This window comes from Acomys russatus, chromosome 19, assembly GCF_903995435.1.
Source record: "Acomys russatus chromosome 19, mAcoRus1.1, whole genome shotgun sequence".
NCBI lineage: Eukaryota > Metazoa > Chordata > Mammalia > Rodentia > Muridae > Acomys > Acomys russatus.
Genome location: NC_067155.1, coordinates 10,675,595 through 10,697,969, shown reverse-complemented (window position 1 = coordinate 10,697,969; position 22,375 = coordinate 10,675,595). Strand labels below are relative to the sequence as shown.

At 45.6% G+C, this 22,375-nt stretch overlaps 2 protein-coding genes across 2 annotated transcripts; both read left to right on the top strand.

The window, feature by feature from the left end:
• The first annotated feature begins 1,361 nt into the window (after nt 1-1,361).
• On the top strand, nt 1,362-2,315 carry LOC127203559 (vomeronasal type-1 receptor 90-like). Its single transcript, XM_051162386.1, has one exon. The coding sequence runs from the start codon at nt 1,362-1,364 to the stop codon at nt 2,313-2,315; it is 954 nt and encodes a 317-aa protein (XP_051018343.1).
• A 5,717-nt stretch (nt 2,316-8,032) lies between these two features.
• Nucleotides 8,033-21,866, top strand: Znf8 (zinc finger protein 8). Its single transcript, XM_051162437.1, has 4 exons — nt 8,033-8,175; nt 11,438-11,564; nt 13,168-13,263; nt 20,317-21,866. The coding sequence occupies exons 1-4, from the start codon at nt 8,110-8,112 to the stop codon at nt 21,723-21,725; spliced, it is 1,698 nt and encodes a 565-aa protein (XP_051018394.1). The 5' UTR covers nt 8,033-8,109; the 3' UTR covers nt 21,726-21,866.
• The last annotated feature ends 509 nt before the right edge of the window (nt 21,867-22,375 follow it).

The window sequence follows — 22,375 nt, the reverse complement described above, 5'->3', positions numbered from 1 at the left end:
TTATTAACTTATTGAAGCCTCATGAGATCTTACTGACAGATACACATCTTATTTGTATATTGTATTATGATATTTGCATACAGCACAAACATGAATTTCATTACATTTGCCCATATTTCCTTCCACATCACTCTCCAATCTCCATTTCTCACACATGGCTATGAGTATCGCCATTGGGTTTGTGAATTTCTCCACCAGATTCCCTATGAGCCGGGCGAGGCAGAGACAGGCGGATCACTGTGAGTTCGAGGCCAGCCTGGTCTACAAAGCGAGTCCAGGACAGCCAAGGCTAACACAGAGAGACCCTGTCTCGGGAAAAAAAAAAAAAGAATATATGTAGTGTTTGTCCTTGTGAAACTACCTTACTTCACATAGCACAATGACCTGCAGGTCCATTCGTTTCCCTGAAAATAGTGGAAATAGTGACAGAAAAATATACTTCTCAGAGAATATGCTCAACACTGGGGCATGAATAGTAACAAGTGTCTCTTCATGTCTGGCAATAACAGAAGCACACACAGGTAGTTGAATTCCCCCTCCCCAAAACGCTTCAAAAATTTGCTGATGACCCAAGGATAGGCTGGACTCAGAAACAAAACCCAAGTGTAAAATCTGCTTTTGTTCAGAATATTTTTTAATTTATCCTTTTCTTTCATGTTTTTGGATGTTTTGCCTGCATGTATGTTTCTGAAGTACATGTATGTCTGGTGCCCATGGAGGCCAAAAGAAGGTATCAGATCCCAGAAGAAGGTATCAGATCCCCTGGACCTGGAGTCACAAACAGTTTTAAGCCTCCGAGTAAGTGCGTGGGATCTACCCTTTGTTCTCTGGAAGAGCAGCTAGTGCTCTTAGCTGCTGAACCATCTCTACAGCCACTTTGTTGAGAATTTAAATATGAACACTTTGGAAGAGTTTTGAGTGCAACTGAAACTCTACAGATGTTCAAATATGTATGTCCCTGACTGTGTTTTACACCGTCTTTTTTGGGAAAGATTAGAACTTTCAAACACTGTGATCTACTGAATTAAAAACTCATTATAACATGCAGGTTTGCCTTTCAGACCACCAACAGATCCGGTCTCAGCACTCAGAATAATTTCTCTTTTGCACTGAGCCCACCAGTTTCAACACCTTCTCTCCCCTGAGGATCTCAAGACTCCCCGGAAGGCACTTCCCAGAGGTGCCACAGCTGGACCCAAAATAACAAGGCGTTTAACATTTCTCCAACCTTCCTTCATCCTGAAGTGTCAATCAGTATACATTTTTCCACAGACATCAGTTTGTAATCAGTTGTATAATTCAGTCTGACGAGTTTTCACTGCAGCCCTGAGAAGTCTAATGATACCTAGGGCATCCCTGAGATGGTGTTTCGAGGCAACACCATCTTGGGGGTTTTCTTCATATCCCAGCTCTGTGTGGGTGTCATTGGGAACCTGTTGCTCCTCATGGTGTATGTGCACAGCTCCTTAGTCAAAGCTCGCATTAGCAGACCTATCGATCCCATTTTCATGCACCTAATGATAGTCAATATATTGACAATCATATTTTCTATGATATTATATATCTTGTCATCCTTTGGAGTACCCAATTTTCTGGATGACGCTGGCTGTAAGGCCACTGTGTATATATACAGAGTCACCCGGGGTCTGTCCATCTGCACCACCTCAATTCTAAGTACATTCCAAGCCATCTCTATCACTCCCAGTAATTCAAACTGGGTATGGCTTAAGCCTAAGCTCTCTAAATGGACTTGTCACTCCTTCCTGTTTTCCTGGTTCATCAACCTGACCCTGTATGTGCGCATCATTGAGACAGTGATAATAAAAATCAATAACACTGATGTTGACTACGGATTTTATCACCCTTACTGTAAAATGAGACCATTTGAGTACCCCAATCCAGAATTATTCCTGAATATTATCATAATAAGAGACCTCTTCTTTGTGGCCATCATGGTGTGGACCAGTCTCTACATGGTGATTCTCCTCCTCAGACACCACAAGAGAGCCCAGCATCTCCACAGCCCAAGCCTCTCCTCCTCTCAGGCATCTCCTGAACACAAAGCCACTCACAGCATCTTGTTGCTGACGAGCTGCTTTGTGTTCTTTTATTTGGTGAATAACTTCATCACCCTCTATGGGTTTTCTACACATGAAAGAAAGCCAAACCTGGGGGCAATTGTTGTAGTCGTGCCATCATTCTACCCCACTCTCTGCCCTTTTTTACTGATGAACATTAATAAAATTATTTCACGCTTTATTTCTTCCCTGCCAGTACTGAGAATTGCCTGTTTTCAGAGAGCTGTTGGTGAGTGATACAAAGCCGGGTGAGAGACTCATTAACAAACAAGTCTCTCTAATGGTTTGTATGATAAGTTGGAAGACGTGTGGTTCTTTTTTTTTTTTAAGATTTATTTATCTATTTCATGTATAGGAGTGTTCTATCTGCACTGTACACCTTCACACCAGAAGAGGGCGTCAGATCACATTACAGATGGTTGTGAGCCTGCATGTGGTTGCTGGGAATTGAACTCAGGACCTCTAGAAGAGCAGACAGTGCTCTTAACCTCTGAGACATCTCTCCAGCCCCGACTTGTGGTTCTTGAGTCCTTGAAGTGGTCTTACTTAGAAATCACACAAGTTGTATGTTTTCTTTTTTGCTTGTTTGTTGTGTTTTGTTTTGTTGGTTTTTCAAGACAAGGTTTCTCTGTGTAGCCTTGGCTGTCCTGGACTTGCTTTGCAGATCAGCCTGGCCTTGAACTCTCTTCTCTCTGCCTGCCTCTGCCTCCCTGACTGCTGGGATTACAGGCATGGTGCACCACTGTGCCTGACTGAAGTTGTACTTTTTTGTTTGGTTGGTTTTTGTTCTTGTTTTTTGAGACAGGATTCCTATGTGTGTAGCCCTGGCTGTCCTAAACTCACTTTGTAGACTTTGTAGACCAGGCTGGCCTCAAACTCACAGTAATCCACCTGCCTCTGCCTCCCAAGTGCTTGGGATTAAAGATGTGCACCACCCCTACCCTACAAATTGTACATTTTCAGTTTTACATTTCTAATATTTTATCTCAATAAGAAGTGACATATATCATTTCATTTTCATATTTATTGTCCATTTGAAGTATAATACTTTGGAACTTGTAAAATAAAAACTGTTCTTGTTGACCTCTACATGAGTGCCATCACAGACACACACACACACACACACACACACACACACACACATTTTGTACACATGATCATATACACACACAAAGATGGATGGATGGATGGATGGATTGTAATAAACTTTTCAAAGATTTGGTTTTTGGTTTGGGGTTTTTGTGGGAGTTTGGGTTGTTTGTTTCTTTGTTTTGGTTTTTAGAGACAGGGTTTCTCTGTGTAGCCCTGGCTGTTCTGGACTCTCTTTGTCGACCAGGCTGGCCTAGAACTCACAGAGATCCGCATGCCTCTGCCTCCCTGAGTGCTGGGATTAAAGGCCTGCGCCACCACACCCAGCCTCAAAGATTTGTTTTATTTTGATACTTTAAAATGTTTATTTTATACATATTTTGTTCTGTTTTGTTTATTTTTTTGAGATAGGTCGGTGGCCCTGGCTTTTCCTTGAACTCACTATGTAGACCAGGCTGGCCTTGAACTGAAGAGATCTGACTACCTCTGCCTCCTGAGTACTGCGAATGAAAGTGTACACCACCACATTGGTCTACTTTATAGTCTATAGACTATTTTTACAAATCTTTTTATTCTGTTTTGTAAATTTCCCCTTATAATTTGTTATTAGAAAACTCAAAATAGTATTTGTATTATACTAATGATTATGCCATGCAACATGTCTGGTCTAAAGGTGTTTATTTGGGGGAGCCCCATGCTATCACCCGCATACAGCTCATAGTCTTCCACGCGCATTTTATATTCTCAGTGGCCGAGGCCCTGGCAGCGTGTCCTTAGCTATGTGTGAGGCTGTCCGTGTGGAAGGTGCCTAGTGGCACCACGCTGTGGGTTGCCCTTTGCAGCCATCGCACTCCCAGGGCTGTAGCCCTTCTAGCCACTATCTTCACCTTTTCTGTAGTTCCCCCTGTACATGTGCCTGAAAAGTTTGTTTGTTTGTTCTATAGCTTCTACAGTGTTACAGCCTCTGCAACATGAGAGAAGCTGCCAATATCTTGAGTGGCTGTTAACCCAATTTGTAAAAAATCACCTGGTGCTACAGCAGCTATACACGTTGGTGGCTCCATCAAGCTCAAGCTGCCTAGATCAGGATTATTACCACAGATTTTTTTTTTTGCCAAATTGTGCTGTGCTAGCCGGGTGGTGGTGGTGGCAGAGGCAGGTGGATCGCTGTGAGTTCGAGGCCAGCCTGGTCTACAAAGCGGGTCCAGGACAGCCAAGGCTACACAGAGAAACCTTGTCTCGAAAAACTAAAAAAAAAAAAAAAAAATTTTTTTTTAAAATTGTGCTGTGCTGAAATATGCCTAAAATAAACTATTTGGGGTCAGACTTCCAATGCTAGCTACTTAGTCCCATGGAACAGAACTACCTTTTTGCCTCCTGCGGATTGTTGCTCTGTTTGCTCCGGTGGTTGCAAAGAACCCCACGGGCCCCCCAGTGTCATACTTCCTGCAGCAAGGCTGCATCCCAAAGAGCATCACCAACTGGAGACCAAGTGTTCGAATGTCTGATGGGGAAATTTCTCATTCAAACCACCACACTGCCTGAGACTGAGGCGGGTCAGCATTTGGTCTGGGGTAATGCACACACACTCCTCGTGTAATGATGCACTTGGCAGCCTAGTTCCTTCAGTTGCACACACTAGCCACACACCCCGCTCTGCACAGCGCACCTAATAACCTCAAAGCCCCTCCCTATCTGCACCCGCCTACCCATACTTCCATCTCTGAACAGTGGTAGAAGCCTCCTTGTCCTTGGTAATGTGGAAATTAGATAGTTCCGGTTATTACAGAATACTCTCAACATGTGTGTGTGCATGAAGAACAGAAGAGTTAATCTGGCCCGGACCAGTTTTGGATGCAAGCACAAGAAGGCAAAACTGTATCTCCTAGTAACCTGTTACAGTATGATCTATCCATTCGGCCAACAAAGCAAATAACTGACACAGGGAGACTGAAACGTACTTTAAAGCTGCCAGCACTTCACCGGGCCAGAGTCTGAACTGATTCTAATCTACTCGTAAACTAAACAAACTACTCTAAACCTTATAACATACATATATTCCAAACACTTGCCACTATGACCCCTGGGCTGGTCCGCGTCTAGTTCCCACCGTCCTCCTCCAACTGTCCAAAAAAAAAATCCTCTTCCCTCTCTAACCATCAAACTTTTCTCCTCTCCTCCAGGAAGTCCCGCCTTCCACTTCCTGTCCTTCTGCCCAGCTGATTGGCTAAACAGCGCTTTATTGATGGGTGATACATTCACTTAGCATTCCTCCACAGTAAACTTTTAGGAAGAACTTCCTATTTACCACCTTATGCCTATGAATAATTGGACATGTGAATGTTTAAAATCAGATGCATTACAGAAGGGGCACGCACAGTAGAGAAAAATGAATACATGGCTTAATCTATCAAAGTGGAGAACCACCCAAACTACGTCTCTAGTACCCTATTCTATTGTGCCACCTAAAAGGAAAACCTGACCAATAATCCAGACATTAAGAATCCTCACTCACATGGCCCACTGTCAGTCTTGAATAGCGTATCTTACACAATCGATGATATCACTTTGCTCCAGATAACATCTTCCTCCTTTTCTTTCTGTGAGCTCTTTTTTGGGGGTGGTGGGTGGAGGACAGGGATCCTCTGTGTATCCACGCCTGTCCTGGAACTCGTTGTATAGACCAGGCTGGCCTCAAACTCATAGAGACAGCGGCCTCTGCCTACTGAGTGCTAGGATTAAAGGCATGTGCCATGACCGCCTGTCCGGAGCTCTTATTTTCAATTCTTTGGAAAAGAGGCTAAGAACCTGGAAATACCCAATCCAGACCTAGAGCACCAGTTATAATACTAATGTCATTGTCAGACCCACTTATGTGGAAACTAGTGGGGAAGGTGCCAGCAAGGAACAAAGGAGCATACTGGACTGAGAAGGAAGAAGAGAAAGAGAGAGGAGGATAAGAAAGAAAGGACCTGTTGCAGAGGCAGGCAGATCTCTGTGAGTTCGAGGCCAGCCTGATCTACAAAGTGAGTCTAGGGCAGCCAAGGCTACACAGAGAAACCCTGCCTTGAAACTCAAAAAAAGAAAAAAGAAAAGAAAGAAAGAAAAAGAAAAGAAAGGACCTGTTGTTCACTGGGACTGTAGTTCTGTTAGCGTACTTGCCTCTCCCACATAAAGAACTAGGTTCAATATCCAATACTAAAGGAGTGGAGGAAGGGCAGAGCCTGCCGTTCCAACCCTGCTGTTCTCTGTCTCTTAGGGTAAAGCTTATTTTCTGTCTTTTCCCACTATATCATCAGCCAGGTGGGAACCCCTTGTCTCTTTCCCGGTGGGTACCCATTTTCTCTTTTCTTTCTTGTCTCCTTTTTTTGTTTGTTTGTTTTGTTGTTGAGGGGTTGTTTTGTTTGTTTTGTTTTTCAAGACAGGGTTTCTCTGTGTATCCCTGGCTGTCCTGGAACTCACTCTGTACACCAGGCTGGCCTCGAACTCAGAGATCCACCTGCCTCTGCCTCCCGAGTGTTGGGATTGAAAGCGAACGCCACCACAGCCCCTTAGTATCCATTTTCTTGTTTTTTCTTTTTCTTTTCTTTTTTCTTTTTTCTTTTTTTTTTTTTTTTTTTTTTTTTTTTTTTTTTTTTTTTTTTTTGAGGAGGGAGGTTCTTTTCTGTTTGCTTTTTGTTTTGGTTGGTTGGTTTTTGTTGTGTTTGTTTGTTTGTTTGAGATAGGGTCTCTATGAAGCTCTAGTTGCCTAGAACTCACTGTATACACCTGGCTCATCTCAAACTCACAACAGACCTACCTGCCTCTTAAAGGCATGTGCCACCACGCCTGGCCCATTTTCTTATGCCTAGTTATTAGTCTGTTAAAAAAAAGGGGGGGGGGTTTGACGTGTGTGTGTGTGTGTGTGTGTGTGTGTGTGTGTGTGTTGTTTTGTGTGTATGGTTAAGATATGTTTTCTTTCCAGGTTTGGAGGTGCATGCCTTTAATCCCAGCACTTGGAAGGCAGAGGCACGCAGGTCTCTTGTGAGTTCAAGGACTGCCAGGGCTCTACAAATGAGTCCAGGACTGCCAGGGCTACACAGAGAAGCCCTGTCTGGGCAGGGCGGGGGGGACGGGTAGGGGGGGAGAAGATATGTTTTCTTTCTTTGGTCCACCATCTCCCAAATGCCCTCTTTCCTCTTCAGAGTGTAGTCTTGAACATGCTGGGTAGTAGAGCATGACCCTGAGTTCCTACTGCCTCCATCTCTTAAATGCTACGTTTATGGATGTACCTTTAAATGGTTGGTGTTCATCTTATCTGAAGAAATGAAATCTAGGAAGCCTCGTTTTCCCTTTTCTGGCCACTAGTCCTTCAAAGTCTATTACATTAAGAAAGCTCTTAATTGTCCACGTAATTTTTTTTGGAGGGGGGAGGGTAAGTTTTAGTGTAACCGGAGTACGCAGATAAAAGGAGGAAAACTCCAGCCCTCTTGTACCTTTAATTCCAGCCGCAGGCCAGACTGACCAACTCGAACACCAAGGCCTTGCTGCCGCGCGCTCCCCTCACTGCACAGACACATATGTACCCTAAATTCAGTGTCAGAGTTAGAGGATAATTTCCCGGGAGCCCAGGGCCCCAGTGATGCTCGCACTCATAGGGAACGGTATGTAAGTGGTACTCTGCTAGTACTGGGACCTGATCCTTAATCAAGAGCCCTGAGGGGCTTCGACTCCCTTTGACCAGAGGCCAGGACTTCTCCATTGGTCAACGTTTGGGCTGGCGGTAGCTCCCATTGGTTCAGTGCTGCGTCTCAGCGCGTGGCCTTCTGGGAGTTGTAGTCTCAGCATTCCAGGCGCTGCCGCCATTGTCCAGCTGGAGGCTGGTCGGGTGATCCCCTACGACGGGGCTGCGCTTTAGATTGGTGGTCGCCTTGGACGTCTGTGGCTGACCTGTTGGCCGGGAATGGACCAACAGGACAAAGCGGCAACAGTGGTGATGGCCTCACGGCCGCAAACACCACAACTTCAGGTAACAATTAACGACAGAGTGGCCTCTGGGCCGCGCTTCCCCAACAGACTGGCCTGTAACCTGCCTCGCTTTTTCCACTGGGGAAGCAAGCTCGGTGGCTCAGCCTCGGAGCCCAGGTCCGAACCCAGGCCCCCCCCCCTCTGTCTCCAGTGCGCATGCCCCGACCTCCTGACTGTCTGCCATGGTGTTGGGGGAGGGAGACGGTTATTTCCTAGAGGACAGGGCAGACTCCCGCGCAGAGGCTCACCCCTGCTCCAGCCAACACCCTCCCACACACCCAGAGAGACGTTTCTCGGTGATGACAGCTGACTGGCTAACGTTACAGAGCCACCCACATGGCGGGTATGGTCCTCAGGACGTGTCCTAAGGTGCAGAAGCAAGAGACTTTTAGGGGTACCACCACACCATGAAGCTCCTATTTTGCAAGTAAGGCAAAAATTTGGTGGGGCGCAGACACCAAGTTAGAAAAAATAGAAATAACTACCGAGGGTCACACCCTTCAGGCCATGGGAAACTGTAGGAGGGAGGGCTGTCAGTGTTTGCCAACCTTCTAGTCAGCAAAGTTCCAGCACTTGTAGACTGTATAATATTTTCCCCACAGTCTGCCTAGCAAAAGCCAAAACCAATTCATACATAAGCTCTGCAACTTTGAAATTAATGTACTTGGGGGTGTGGGGGGACTGGTTTTCTTGGAGGGGATTTGCATTATTTACATGTGGTGTGGGGAAAAAATGAGCTTATTGATAGTCTTAGATTGCAAATTATCAGATTTGCATTATCTGTTTTTAATGATATGTGACCAGAGTGTAGAACCGAGACCTGAGGCCTAGCCACAGCCACGGTGATGGTGGATTCTCCAGCCCCAGTGAAGTCTCAGGTGACGTCCTCAGGCTGGCAGTGTGTCAGGGGATAAGCAATAAGATATTAGGACATGAAGGGGAAAAAAATGTACTTAATCTGTTGCTGTGTGACAAATAGCACACACAAAAGGTAGTGACTAGAAATAAATATTACTTCACAGTTTCTGATGGGTAAGAACCCAAGAGTAACTTAGCTCATGGGTCTGCCCTAGGCTCTTAAAGTGACAGTCAAGATGTCAAGCTAACAGTTATTACTTAAGATTTGACTGAGCCAGGGGCTGGAGAGATGGCTCAGAGGTTAAGAACACTGCCTGTTCTTCCAAAGGTCCTGAGTTCAACTCCCAGCAACCACATGGTGGCTCACAACCATCTATAATGAGATCTGGTGCCCTCTACTGGTATGCAGGTATATGTGTAGGCAAAACACAAATAAATCTTTTAAAAAAAAAAAAAAAAAGATTTGACTGGGCCTATAAGACCCACCTTCAAGATGATTCATGACCCTGGCTGCTGGCAGGAAGACTCAGTGTTTCTCCATGTAGGCCTCACTATGAAAGCACTGTGTAGTGTGTGGTTTCCTATAGAGTGGCAGTCCCGGGGATGACAAGGCTTTATTATGGCCCTGGATCAGACTCTACACTACAGTGTCCTATCAGTTATACAAATCAACGTGGCTGCATGCAGGTCATGGAATCACTGAGGAACCATCTTAAAGACTAGCCTCCAGAGGATCACAGACCAAAAATGGGGGCCTTAGAGGTGTGGTACGCTAGTTTCTTGTGGCCGCTATAAGAAGTCACAGCAAACTTTGTGGTGAAAGACAGTGTACATTCTAAGCCCAGTGTGGTGGTGCATGCTTATAACCCATCACTTTGGAGACTAGGCTGGCCGCGAACTCACAGAGATCTACCTGCCGCTGCCTCCTAAGTGCTGGGGTTAAAGGCAACATCACGCCCAGCATAGAATTATTTCATTGCTACTTCATAACTGTAATTTTGCTACTGTTGTGAATCGTAATGTACATATCTGGATATTCAGAGTATTTTATATGTAACACCCCCCTCATCAGGGGCTGGGGATGTAGTTCAGTGGGAAGAGTGCTTGTCCAGCATGCATGAAGCCCTGGCACCACATTAAAAACAAAACAAAAACCTGGACGTGGTGCTGCACACCCGTAATCTCAGCACTTAGGAGGGAAAAGGAGGAGAATCACAAGTTAAGGGTCATCTTTGGCTGTAGAGTGTGTCTGAGGCAAACCAGAGATACGGAAAATCCTCTCTCGGGAGAAAGAAAGAATGAATGATTTTTAAGTGTTAGGGGGGTCCTGGGGGTCAAAGGGCACAAGTGTGAGGACTACAGTTTAGATCCCCAGAACCCACATAAATGCTGGGTGGGCATGGTGGACCACCTGTAATTCCCTCCTCAGAAGACAGCCAAGGGACCCCCCCCCCCAAAGCAAGCTGGCTAGTGAGACTAACCATATCAGTGAGCTCTGGGTTTGATTGAGCAACCTGCTCAGTGAATACAGTTGTAGAGCAAGTGAAGATGGTTCTCCACACCAACATTGGGCCTCCACACATGCACATATGCAGACACACTCTCCTTCATGTGTGCCCACACACAAGTGTATCGCGCATGCGCACACGCACGCACATGCACGGGAAATGGGGGGAAGGAGTTGAGGAGGACTGGAGTAGGGTTGGAAAACCCCACTTGAACATGCCATAAGATACTGAAGCTGAATATACAGGGGGAGGTAATCCCCCTCAGGAACAGTCATAGGGAGGGGAATAAGGGGAAAATGGGAGGGAGGGAAGAATGGGAGGACACAAGGGATGGGATAACCATTGAGATGTAACAAGAATAAATTAATAATAAAAAATTAAAAAAAAAAAAAAAGATACTGAAGCTGAGCTAAAATAAAATATGGGTTAAAAAGGGGCTGGGGGTGGAGTGGAGCTGGGACCTGGTGATCAGATAACAGATAGTGCTGACATGGCCTGGTCATCGGTGGAAGAATGTGTGAAGGACAAAGATGTGATCACCCAAGGTTGTCCTCTGGCCTTCATACACACATGTGTACACACGTACAATCGTAAACATAATCAAAATAACAAAAACACCTAGTAGCCATCTCTTCAAGTCTGCATATGTAGCCATGTCTGTCTGATCAGTTATAGGTCAGCTGTGGCTGGCTTTGTTGATCGTGCCAAGGGTTCTATCATGTTGTCATGGTAGCCCCTGCCTACCTAAAGCGCCCCAGTTGGCTCCCAGGGATGGCTGAGGCACATCACTCAGAGTGTACATTTTCTCGGGACCCCCTGCTTGCCTGTTTTCTCCCATTCTTCCTCTACCACAGAGGTAGCCGGTCAGACTAACCGAGAATGCCTATGATGTTTCAGGAGCCAGTGACTTTCCGAGACGTGGCTGTGGACTTTACCCAAGAGGAGTGGGGACAGCTGGACCCTACCCAGAGGACTCTGTATCGTGACGTAATGCTGGAGACCTTTGGGCACCTCCTCTCTGTGGGTAAGGTCTGCTTCCCTGGCTGTAGTGATGGAATCTTCCTGAGTGATGGTTGTGGGCCTCTGATACAGAGCTCTAACTTACCCTTGAGTCCTCATTCACTGTAGGGCACTCTTAGACCCCTTCTGTCACAGAGCAAAGCCCTCATGTGACTTTGAGTTGCCCACATGTCTGATGGTCCAGAACCTAAGCTGCAGCCTAAGCTTGTTTTCCCAGAGCAGCTTCCAACTTCCTGTGTCCCATACACCAGCTTCTAGATCAGAGAAGAGAAAGTCTTAGTGTTTCCGAGGTAGGGAGAAGTGAACAGGCAGGGAACGGCTGGCCAGAGACCAACTGTTGGTGAACAGGGAACTAGAGGAACTAATTGTGAGGAGAAACTAAAGAACACAGGACAAAAGTATTGAGTCCGAGGCATAAATTGCAGTGCAAACTGAAAGGTCTTCTATCCCAGGAGAACTTTATTTTTCCTTCTTCTCTCTCTTCTTTGGTCAACCCCAGTACTTTATCTAAAGTGAAATTCAATTTTTTCATTACGGATTACATCATGATTTTCTCATCTTTTACAATCAATAGGGCATTCAAAAATCAACAGAGCAAGAAAACAAGCTAACAAAGAAATACATATGGTTCTATATAACCTACAATAAGGGATATAGCAAAAATTAATCAATATTCAAGCATTGGTCAGCATGACTTGATTTTTTTTTTTTTTTTTTTTTTTTTTTTTTTTTTTTTTGGCTTTTCAAGACAGGGTCTCTCTGTGTAGCTTTGGCTGTCCTGGACTCGCTTTGTAGACCAGACTGGCTTTGAACTCTCGTCGATCCACCTGCCACTGCCACCCAAGTGCTGGGATTAACGGCGTGTGCCACCATGCCCTGCTCTGATTATTATTTCTTAAATAATACTAGGGAAAGTTTAATCATAAATTTCCCGGGGCTAAAGCCATTGTGTTTACATTATTGTCATAGCAACATAGCTTGAAACTAAATGTTCTTAACACAGAAAAAACTTGACTTACTTCCACTCCCAAACCAACAGGTATGCTATTCAAGTGTAAGGTAACTCTCCTTTATTATAAAATATCTGTAAAGTATGACATTCCAAGTCCACCTTCTATTGCTCTCAAAGCAGATTCTAAAGAAACCTTTCTACACCTAACAGCATCTAGCCAGGTTCTGTTATGTCAAGGTCCTAACTTTCTTCCAAGTAGTTTCTACCTGACTACACACAGAGCAGAAAACTCCACTATTGTCTCAAGCCTTTGGCCAGATGCCTTCTTTCAGCATTCTCTGTGGGAAAAATTTTCCAGTGTGAATTTCATTAGGACTCACAGTCAAAAATGAGAAATAAAGAGAAAAACAATTTTAGGAGAAAAGGCAGATTTCAAAGAAGTTTTTAGGCACAATTACACTTGGATCATACATAATATTTAAGGGCAGTGGTAATCAGCCAGAGATCTTTGGAACTTTGTCAAGCAAAGCCTCAACAGCTGTTCTGGATGTCTAGAGACCATGCTGGGCAGTCAGAGGTCTTTGGAACTTTGTCAAGCAAAACCTCTATGACTTGTCCCCATGTCTGTGACACCTGTGTTTTTTCCTATTTCCAGGTCCTGATCTTCCCAAACCTGCAGTTATCTCCCAGCTGGAACAAGGTGCTGAGCTGTGGGTGGCAGACAGAGGAGGCACCCGGGCCTGCCGTCCAGGTAAGAGCCCACCAAGTGGGTGCCCCCAGTGGCAGGTTGCAGGTGGCCGATGGAGTTGTACTTACAGAACAAATGACGTTTCAGAGCCCTCAAAAGCATCCCTCTCTCAGGCGGTTCACAGGACTTGGCATTATCAGTCTCTCAGCTAGGACTGATTATAGCCAAAGACACCGAGAGAAACCTGTGAAGGGAAAAGGATTCAGGAGGCAAAGTCCAGGCCAGCGGTTCTCAACCTCCTAATGCTGTGACCCTTTAATACAGTCCCTCGTGTTTGGTGAACCCTTCCCCCAACCCTAAAATTATTTTCATTGCTACTTCATAACTGTAATTTTGCTACTGTTGTGAATTGTAATGCAAATGTCTGATATGCAGGATGTCTGAAGAGCAACCCCCAAGGGGCTGGTGACAACCCACAGGTTGAGAGCCACTGGTCTAGAAGAACCAGACATGAGTTTCCGGTTCTTCAGTCTGTTGGCATCAGACAGATTGTGCTCAGTGCCCCCAGCAGTGAGCTGTGATAGTATCTGAGGACTGTGGTCTCCAGGGAGGATGAGAGTCTCCTGGGGGCACCCTTTGTCTAGTGTGTACCTTGATTCTAGTGCTTAAAATAGCCATGTGAGTAGAGCGGTGAACTTGTCTTACAATTAGGATGGTGGGAATCCACCCTAAATCCAAATCCAAGTTCCCTAACACGCCCAAGGGCCAGCCTGTGAGCAGACTTCTCTAAGACGGTCATCTTGGCCAGTTGTCATGTATTTCTGGAGGGTGCCCCAGGGCCTCACCCTCCTCTCCTCTCCAGCAGTGAGAGGCCTGCCTCCATTGTGTTTCTGGGTTGTCTTCCTTCTTAGGCCACTCCCTTTCTCAGTAGCCTTCCCAGCATCCTCTTCTTAGGCCACTCCCTTTCTCAGTAGCCTTCCCAGCATCCTCTTCTTGGCTTTCGTCTTGGCCTTCCATTCAGTTCTTGCATGTTGGATTCTGTAAACATATTCCTCATACCCTTCTGCTAGTCAGAAAGGCTTCTATTTAGGTATTAAAAAACTTGGCTTGGAACCATGCGTGGTGGCGCACGCCTTTAGTTCCAGCACTTGGGAGGCAGAGGCAGATAGATCACTGTGAGTTCAAGGCCAGCCTGGTCTACAAAGCAAGTCCAGGACAGCCAAGGCTACACAGAGAAACAGTCTGGGGCGGGGGGCACTTGGCCTGGGGCAGAAAGTTGGCTCAGTGGTTAAGAGCTCTTGTTGTCCTTGCAAAGGACCCAGGTTCAATTTCCAACACCCATATAGAGGCTCACTCAGACACCAGGCATGCATTTGGTGCAGGCAAAGCACTGATAAATCTAAAATCATAAAACAAAAACTGGCCTGATTTGATGATGCATGCCTCTCATTCCAACATTCAGGAGGCAGAGACAGGTGGATCTCATGAGTTCAAGGCCAGCCTGGTCTACATAATGAGACCCAGGCAAGCTAGGGGTATATATTGTAAGATCCTGTCTCAAAACAAAACAAAAGACCTTAAAGCTACGCTAAGAGAAACTCAGAAAAAGAGGGGCATACTAATTTTTAAGAGGCAGAGTCCCTGACGTCGCTAACACTGGTGCGAGCTTAGCATTTTAGAAATGTGCTAGGGACCGTGGTTCTATGTCGCTTAGGGTTCCAGTGTGATGACAGGAGCTCCAGCCATCCCATCCATGCTCCAGGTGAGAAGGAAGCGAAGGGGTGGGCACCGTGCCAGGCGTCTGTCCCCTTATATCAAAACTCTTCCATCAGGACTGGATTACTTGCCTTTATCCTGACCCTGTTTGCTAGGGAAGACAGAAAGGAAAGATCTAGTACATGATTAAATGGGGCTGGTGCGTTGCTACCCTGACAGCTGAAATGAACGTGGCTTTGATGACACAGAACCAGCAGTCTGCAGTCAGCCCACCCAAATACTTGAAGGTGCTACTCAGGGCTACAGAGAGACAAAGTTACCTCTGTGAAGAGGTGTGACCCTCACTCTCAGGTCCGTAAGGCTGCAGCAGACCCAGTCCTTCCTTTTCCATTAGTTGTCTTTGGTGTTGTTGCCAACTTACTTGTCAGGAGCAAATGCACCTCCTCTGGACACACACTCTTCTCTGACCGCAGGTGCCGTCACGAAAGCTAGGTTCTAAAATAACTGAGCCTTGACTGTTCCGGCTCACACAGCTTGTGTGGCATCAGAATTGTTCCAGAGAGTTTTAAAAACTTTCTAGCCGGGCCATAAATGTTCTAGAAGCAAAAGGCCTCCTACTTTGCGTTAATATTTTGCATAGGTGCTCTACTGCAGAGGAGCAGAGTGCTTTGGCAAAGTGGCTGGGGGAAAAAAAGCCAGATTTGGCTCCTTACGATGGTGAACTCCTGTAATCCCATGCACTCTGCAGGAGAGCCTCAGCTGCCTTGCAAAACCCTGAAGAAAAACAAACACCCCACAGGTTTTTGGTTTTGGTTTTAATTTACTTCTTTATTAAGTATACAGTGCCTGCGTGTACACCTGCAGGCCAGAAGAGGGCACCAGATCTCATTATAGATGGCTGTGAGCCACCATGTGGTTGCTGGGAATTGGATTCAGGACCTTTGGAAGAGCAGCCAGTTCTCTCAACCTCTGAGCCGTCTCTCCAGCTCTTTATTTACTTATTTATTTACTTAGGTTTTTTGAGACAGGGTTTCTCTGTGTATCCTTGACTGTCCTGGACTCCCTTTGTAGACCAGGCTGGCCTCGAACTCACAGCGATCTGCCTGCCTCTGCCTCCAGAGTGCTGGGATTAAAGGCGTGTGCCACCATGCCCGGCCCTAACACCCTATAGGTTTAGTTAAATATTTTCTCACATTTGTGGAAGTTAGTTGGAGTCCAAAGTGGTCCTTCTCACAGTTGCAGGAGACGTTCGATTTCCTTGTCTCGTGTCACTCAGCTCTGTTTCCACTGTCACATGCTCATCTCCGACTCTGGCTCACCTGCCTTTCCTACGTGGAGCCTCTTGGTTCTATTGAGAATCCCAAGATAATCACACACTTTTAAGGTTCTTAATTTGGGCCTGGAGAAATGTCTCACCAGTTAAGAGCACTTTCTTTTGTGTTTTTTGTTTTGTTTTGTTTTGTTTTTCGAGACAGGGTCTCTCTATGTAGCCTTGACTGTCCTGGACTCACTTTGTAGCTTTGTAGACCAGGCTGGCCTCGAGCTCACAGCGATCCGTCTGCCTCTGCCTCCCAAATTCTGGGATTAAAGGTGTGTGCCACCACCACCCGGCTGCACTTTCTTTTCTTGAAAACAAAAACCAAAAAGCCGGAAACAAAAAAAAACCTGAATTTGGTTCCCAGCTACTTGTCAGGTGGCTCACAGCTACCTGTAACTCTAGCTCCAAGGGATCTGATGCCTTCTTCTGACCTCAGGCCCCTGCACACATGTGCTGTATATTTGCATGCATAACACATGAATAAAAATAAAAGTAAATCTTAATTTTAAAAAAAGCTTAACTGGGTTTTTTTAAACTGAGACATGGCACAGAGGTTAAGAGCACTGGCTGTTCTTCCAAAGTTCCTGAGTTCAAATCCCAAGAACCACATGGTGGCTCATAACTGTCTATTATGTAATCTGTTGCCCTCTTCTGGCTTGTAAGCACATACACAGGCAGAATACTATATATATATATATGTTTTTTTTTTTTTTTTTTCCTTTTCTTTTGGTTTTTCAAGACAGTGTCTCTCTGTGTAGCCTTGACTGTCCTGGACTCACTTTGTAGACCAAGCTGGCCTCAATTTTTTTTTTTTTTTTTGTATTTACAATATCTTCTTTGCCCTGTAATATCACACGTTCACAGGGTCCCAGGACTGGGATGTGGTTATCCTGGAGGAGCCATCTTTCAGCTTGTCACACACTTGATTCAACAAGAGAGTTAATTTTTCTTTTGTTGTAAAGGAAATGAATGCTTGTCCAGGCAGACCCCTCCCAGTGCAGCCGTTTGGTGGGCTAGGTACCCAGTGGAGGTGAGCCCCTGTCCTGGTGCGTCTTGCTTCATTTCTGTTCCCCTCCTGGAGTTACTTGACCTCACCTAGTACCCTGTAGTCTCAAACCTTCTCTCACTTCCTCTCACCACTTTCTCTCTGGAGACACTATGGCTCAGTAGTTTTCCGGGAGTTGGGTGACTGGAGCTGTGAGAACTCCAGGTGAGCTCAGCACTGATGCCTTCAGCTGTTGCTGGCCTGACCTGGTTACACACCTCAGCTCTCAGTAGTGGCCTGAAGTCTCTGTCTTCTTTAGCTCCTTCCCATTGGCAACATTGGTCTGGATCAGGCTTTGCCCTGAGGCTGCATTTAATAGTATCTGCTCAGAAACCCGTTCAGCAAACATGAATGTAGCACAAAATAAGACGTCCGAACAGAGATGAGCCCTCACTCAGCTAAGGGTCTGAGAAACCAATAACAGTAGCAGGAGGGCGATGGTTGTGACAAACGAAACTATGCCTGACTCTGCCTTCATGAGCTAATACTTCCCAGAGCCCCAATTCTAAATATCAACAAAAGAGGCATTAGGAGTTAAACATGCAAATTTTAGAAGAACACAAACATTCAGGCCTTACCCTTTACCGGAAAAGTTGCCTATTAGCAGTCACCACTCATCTTTCCTCCGTCTTGACAATAATTCACTTGGATTGCCCATGGATTTGCCTGTTTGGGACCTTTCTTAATCAGTGGACTCTTAGTCTGTGACATTTGTGTCAGGCTTCTTTTACTCAAAGTTCCTCCATGGTGTGTGTATTCACACTTCATTCTTTTTTATGACTGACTAGTCCACTGAATGGATAGATCCTTGTTGGTTGCAATTCTGGGAGTAGGACCTAGGGCCTCATACCTGCTAGGCAAGAACTCTGCCGCTGAGCTATATTCCCTACACTCTTGTCTCTTTTTTACATTCACCCGTTGATGGGCATTTGAGTTGCTTACACTTTGGGGCTGTTAAGAATAGTGCTAATCTAAGAAGAGACTTGATACCCTATGAGCATATACAGGGGGAGGTAATCCCCCTCAGGAACAGTCATAGGGGAGGGGAATAAGGGGAAAATGGGGGGAGGGAAGAATGGGAGGATACAAGGGATAGGATAACCATTGAGGTGTAACAAGAATAAATTAATAAAAAAAATTTAAAATATAATCTGAGATAAATAAACAATTTACATGATATGTAAATATTATATATAAATATATAAATATTATATATATAAAAAAAGAATAGTGCTATTGCTGAGTGTGGTGGCACACGCCCATACCCTGGTCTACAAAGTAAGTCCAGCACAACCAAGGCTACACAGAGAAACCCTGTCTAGCAAAAGCAAAAAAAAAAAGAAGAAGAAGAAGACTATGCACGTAATATATATATATATTGTTATTTTTCTGGTTCCTTTTTTTTTTTTTAGGATTTATTTATTTACTATTTGTACAGTATTCTGCCCACATGTGTGCCTGCACACCAGAAGAGGGCACCAGATCTCATTATAGATGGTTGTGAGCCACCACATGGTTGCCAGGAATTGAACTCAGGACCTTTGGGAAAACAGACAGTGCTCTTAAACTCTGAGCTATCTCTCCAGCCCTTTCCTACCCCATCCCCTTTTTTTTCTTTGTATATCTAGTATACATGGTACTGTTTGGTTTTCTTTTTCTTTTTTTCTTTTTCTTTTTTCCCCCCTTTTTGATTTTTCAAGACAGGGTTTCTCTGTGTAGCCTTGGCTGTCCTGGACTCACTTTGTAGACCAGGCTAGCCTCGAACTCACAGAGATCCACCTGCCTCTGCCTCCCCCAGTGCTGGGGAAACATGCACCACCATGCCTGGCTACATGGCCCTATTTTATATTAAGAACATTTTTACAAAATATATAGCCTATTATCTTCAGATATAAGCTATTGATGGAAGCCGGGTATGGTGGTACAGTCCCAGCACTCGGGAGGCAGAGGCCGACAGATCTCTGTGAGTTCAAGGCCAGGCTGGTCTGTAAAGCAAGTCCAGGACAGCAATGGCTATTACAGAGAAACCCTGTCCTGAAAAAAATAAAAAAGAAACCTATTGATGGAATGTCTCGCATTTGATTAAGCCCGAGGCAGCAAAAGACAGTGCCCAGCCAGCCTCAGCTCCTTCAGCTCCTCTCCTGTGGCCAGGCTCTTGGTTGTCCCTCCAACATTCACTGAGACAGATGCTTTTGAATATTTAGCCCATGTCAGTTCCAGGCACTGACTGGACACTAGTGTGGGGAGATGGATCCTGAATGAATGAACACATTCATGTGTGTCACGGGCAAGTCTTAAGCAGGTGAGAGGCCCCAAGAATGCTAAAGGTGGAGCTGGACAGATGGGTCAGCAGTTGAGAGCACATACTGCTCTCGCAGAGGACCTGGGTTCTGTTCCCAGCACCCACAAGTTGCCTCACAACCACCTACATATAACTCTGGTTCCAAGGATACAGTGCTCTCTCTGATCTCAGTGGGCTTCTGCATGCATGTTGAGAGTGGGCAGTGAGGCAGAGCATGGCCCTCGATGAAGTCCACTTCCTAACCCCTAAAACTAGCTGTCCATCAGGTGGACCCAGTGTAATCATAGGAGTAATCATTCGAAGCAAGAAGGTCCCAGCAAGAAAAGGATGTGTGACCACAGAAGTAGAGGTACTAAGAGAGAGCTTTGAAGATGCTCCACTACTGGCTCCCATGCGTTCTTCTGTGAAGCTTTTAAAAAAAACAAAAAAAAAAACCCTGCTAACATCTGGACATTAGGAACTCATATTGTAAAATGCAAAGCATTGTTACTTTTGGGCACTAGGTTTGTGGTAGGTTATAACAGCAATCCTGAAAAAAATAGTAAAGGTTTACTTCATTTCCAATGCCTGGCCCAGGAGCAAGGGCAGGTTGAGGGCAGGAGTAGTAGTTAGTGTCAGGGGGAGAATCAAGACTTATCAAGGCCGGTTGTTAAGAGCCTGGGTTAGTGGCAAAGGTCCAGGGTATTGGAACCTGCCTCTCCCTTAACTGCTACAAGCTCTTTGTTTTCCTTTCAGGCTGGATTCTTGAACCAGAAGACCACACATCGCTCAAGGAGCAGGGCCTCCCTAAAAAGGAACCATCCCCCATTACAGCAAGGGATTCCATGACAGGGATAGATCGGGAAAGTGATGGCCAGAAGCAGGCACTGAAGAGGGACCAGAGTAGCTTAGGGTACTTGAAAGGCCTCAAAGAGATACCAGTCCATAGTCAAAGCTCTGGAAAGGCTGGACTCGGGGAAACCTGTGTTCTTAGGTTAAACATGGATTCATTCCCAGACACTTCTAGAAGACAATATGGCTCTACTAATGACTCACAAGTTCAAAATTCAGAACATAAACCAAGCTTAGTCAGTCAGCAGACAGACTCCCCAGCAACACAGTCCTTTGAAGACAATGGCTGCCAAAAGGCCTTTGATCGGATTATGACCGTTAAAGAACTCACAAAAGGTCAGCTGCAAGATAAACCCTATAAGTGTACCGATTGTGGGAAGTCATTTAACCATAATGCACATCTCACAGTGCACAAGAGAATCCATACAGGAGAGAGACCTTACATGTGCAAAGAGTGTGGGAAAGCCTTCAGCCAGAACTCCTCCCTTGTTCAACATCAGCGAATCCACACCGGAGACAAGCCCTACAAGTGTGAGGAATGTGGAAAATCTTTTTGCCACAGTACACACCTCACGGTCCACAGGAGAATTCACACTGGAGAGAAACCCTACGAGTGTCAGGACTGTGGGAGGGCCTTCAATCAGAATTCATCCCTGGGGCGGCACAAGAGGACACACACTGGGGAGAAGCCGTACACCTGCAGTGTTTGTGGGAAATCCTTCTCCAGGACCACGTGCCTGTTCCTGCACCTGCGGACTCACACTGAGGAGAGGCCGTACGAGTGTAATCACTGTGGAAAGGGCTTCAGGCACAGCTCCTCCCTGGCCCAGCATCAGCGGAAGCACGCTGGGGAGAAGCCCTATGAGTGTCAACAGAGGCTGATCTTTGCGCAGACAGCAGCTTTCATGAAGCACGGGTGGACAGAGCCCGTCAGCTGCGACCCGCCATTGAATCAGGATGAACGGACTCAGCGGAGCGACAGGCCCTTTAAATGTAATCAGTGTGGAAAATGTTTCATTCAGAGCTCTCACCTCATCCGACATCAGATAACCCACAACAGAGAGGAAGGAACACGTGGACGGAGCCGAAGACGGGGCCAGCCTTGTGGGCGGGGCTCAAAACTCCTTCGGAATGCACGCTCAACTTCCAGAGAGCTTCCTGTGGCCCAGGCCAAGGTAGGACAAGCAAGCAGAGCCCTGGCCTTGTTCGACCTCCGTGAAATTATGCAGGAGAAAAGCCCTGTGCATGTAATTGGGGTAGAAGAACCTTCAGTGGGCAGTTCCATGCTATTTGACATCAAAGACTCTACCTAGGAAGGTAACTCTTCAGATACCTTTTGAGTTACCGAGCACAAACGTAAGTCCACACAGTGTATTGGTGGCGTGAGAAGATGGCATAATGTCAGTGGTGACCTCCGACTTCAAAAGGAAGTTGAGGTTGGTAGTTCTCAAATGTATCAGACTCAGTTCCCATTTAACAACAGACTTTTTCTTTGTTTTGCTGACAGTAGGTCTCATGTGACCCAGGCTGGCCTTGAACTTACATGTATCCAAGGATGATCTTGAATTTTCTGATCCTTCTGCCTTCACCTCCCTTATTCTGCGACCATGGCCATGTACCACTATACTCAGCAACCGCAGACATCTTAAGATTACCCCAAAATGAGTTTACCAGTAATAAAGCCTCTGCACAGGCATAGTGTATAAACAACTTATGACTCCCTTTTGTAAAGGATGGTTAAAGTAATTTATAAAAGAATGATGTGTATTGAGCCAGTTTGCCAGTTTGCTGTGTCCTTATGTGGGCCCATCTTCACCAGGAGCTCAGGGTCAATAGCCGGTAACTTTCACACTGGTGCAAGGTGCACTGCTGTCTACAAAAATACCAGAAGGTACATTATTATGCCAAAGTGATCGTGCAGAATTATGATGAATTCTTAAGAAAGTTTTGAACCAACCAAAAT

Coding starts and splice junctions, on each gene's coding strand:
- Znf8 (XM_051162437.1), top strand. CDS start 8,110: ATGGACCAACAGGACAAAGCGGCAACAGTGGTGATGGCCTCACGGCCG. Junction 11,565..13,167: donor TGGGCACCTCCTCTCTGTGG/GTAAGGTCTGCT, acceptor TCCTATTTCCAG/GTCCTGATCTTCCCAAACCT. Junction 13,264..20,316: donor CACCCGGGCCTGCCGTCCAG/GTAAGAGCCCAC, acceptor TTTTCCTTTCAG/GCTGGATTCTTGAACCAGAA.
- LOC127203559 (XM_051162386.1), top strand. CDS start 1,362: ATGGTGTTTCGAGGCAACACCATCTTGGGGGTTTTCTTCATATCCCAG.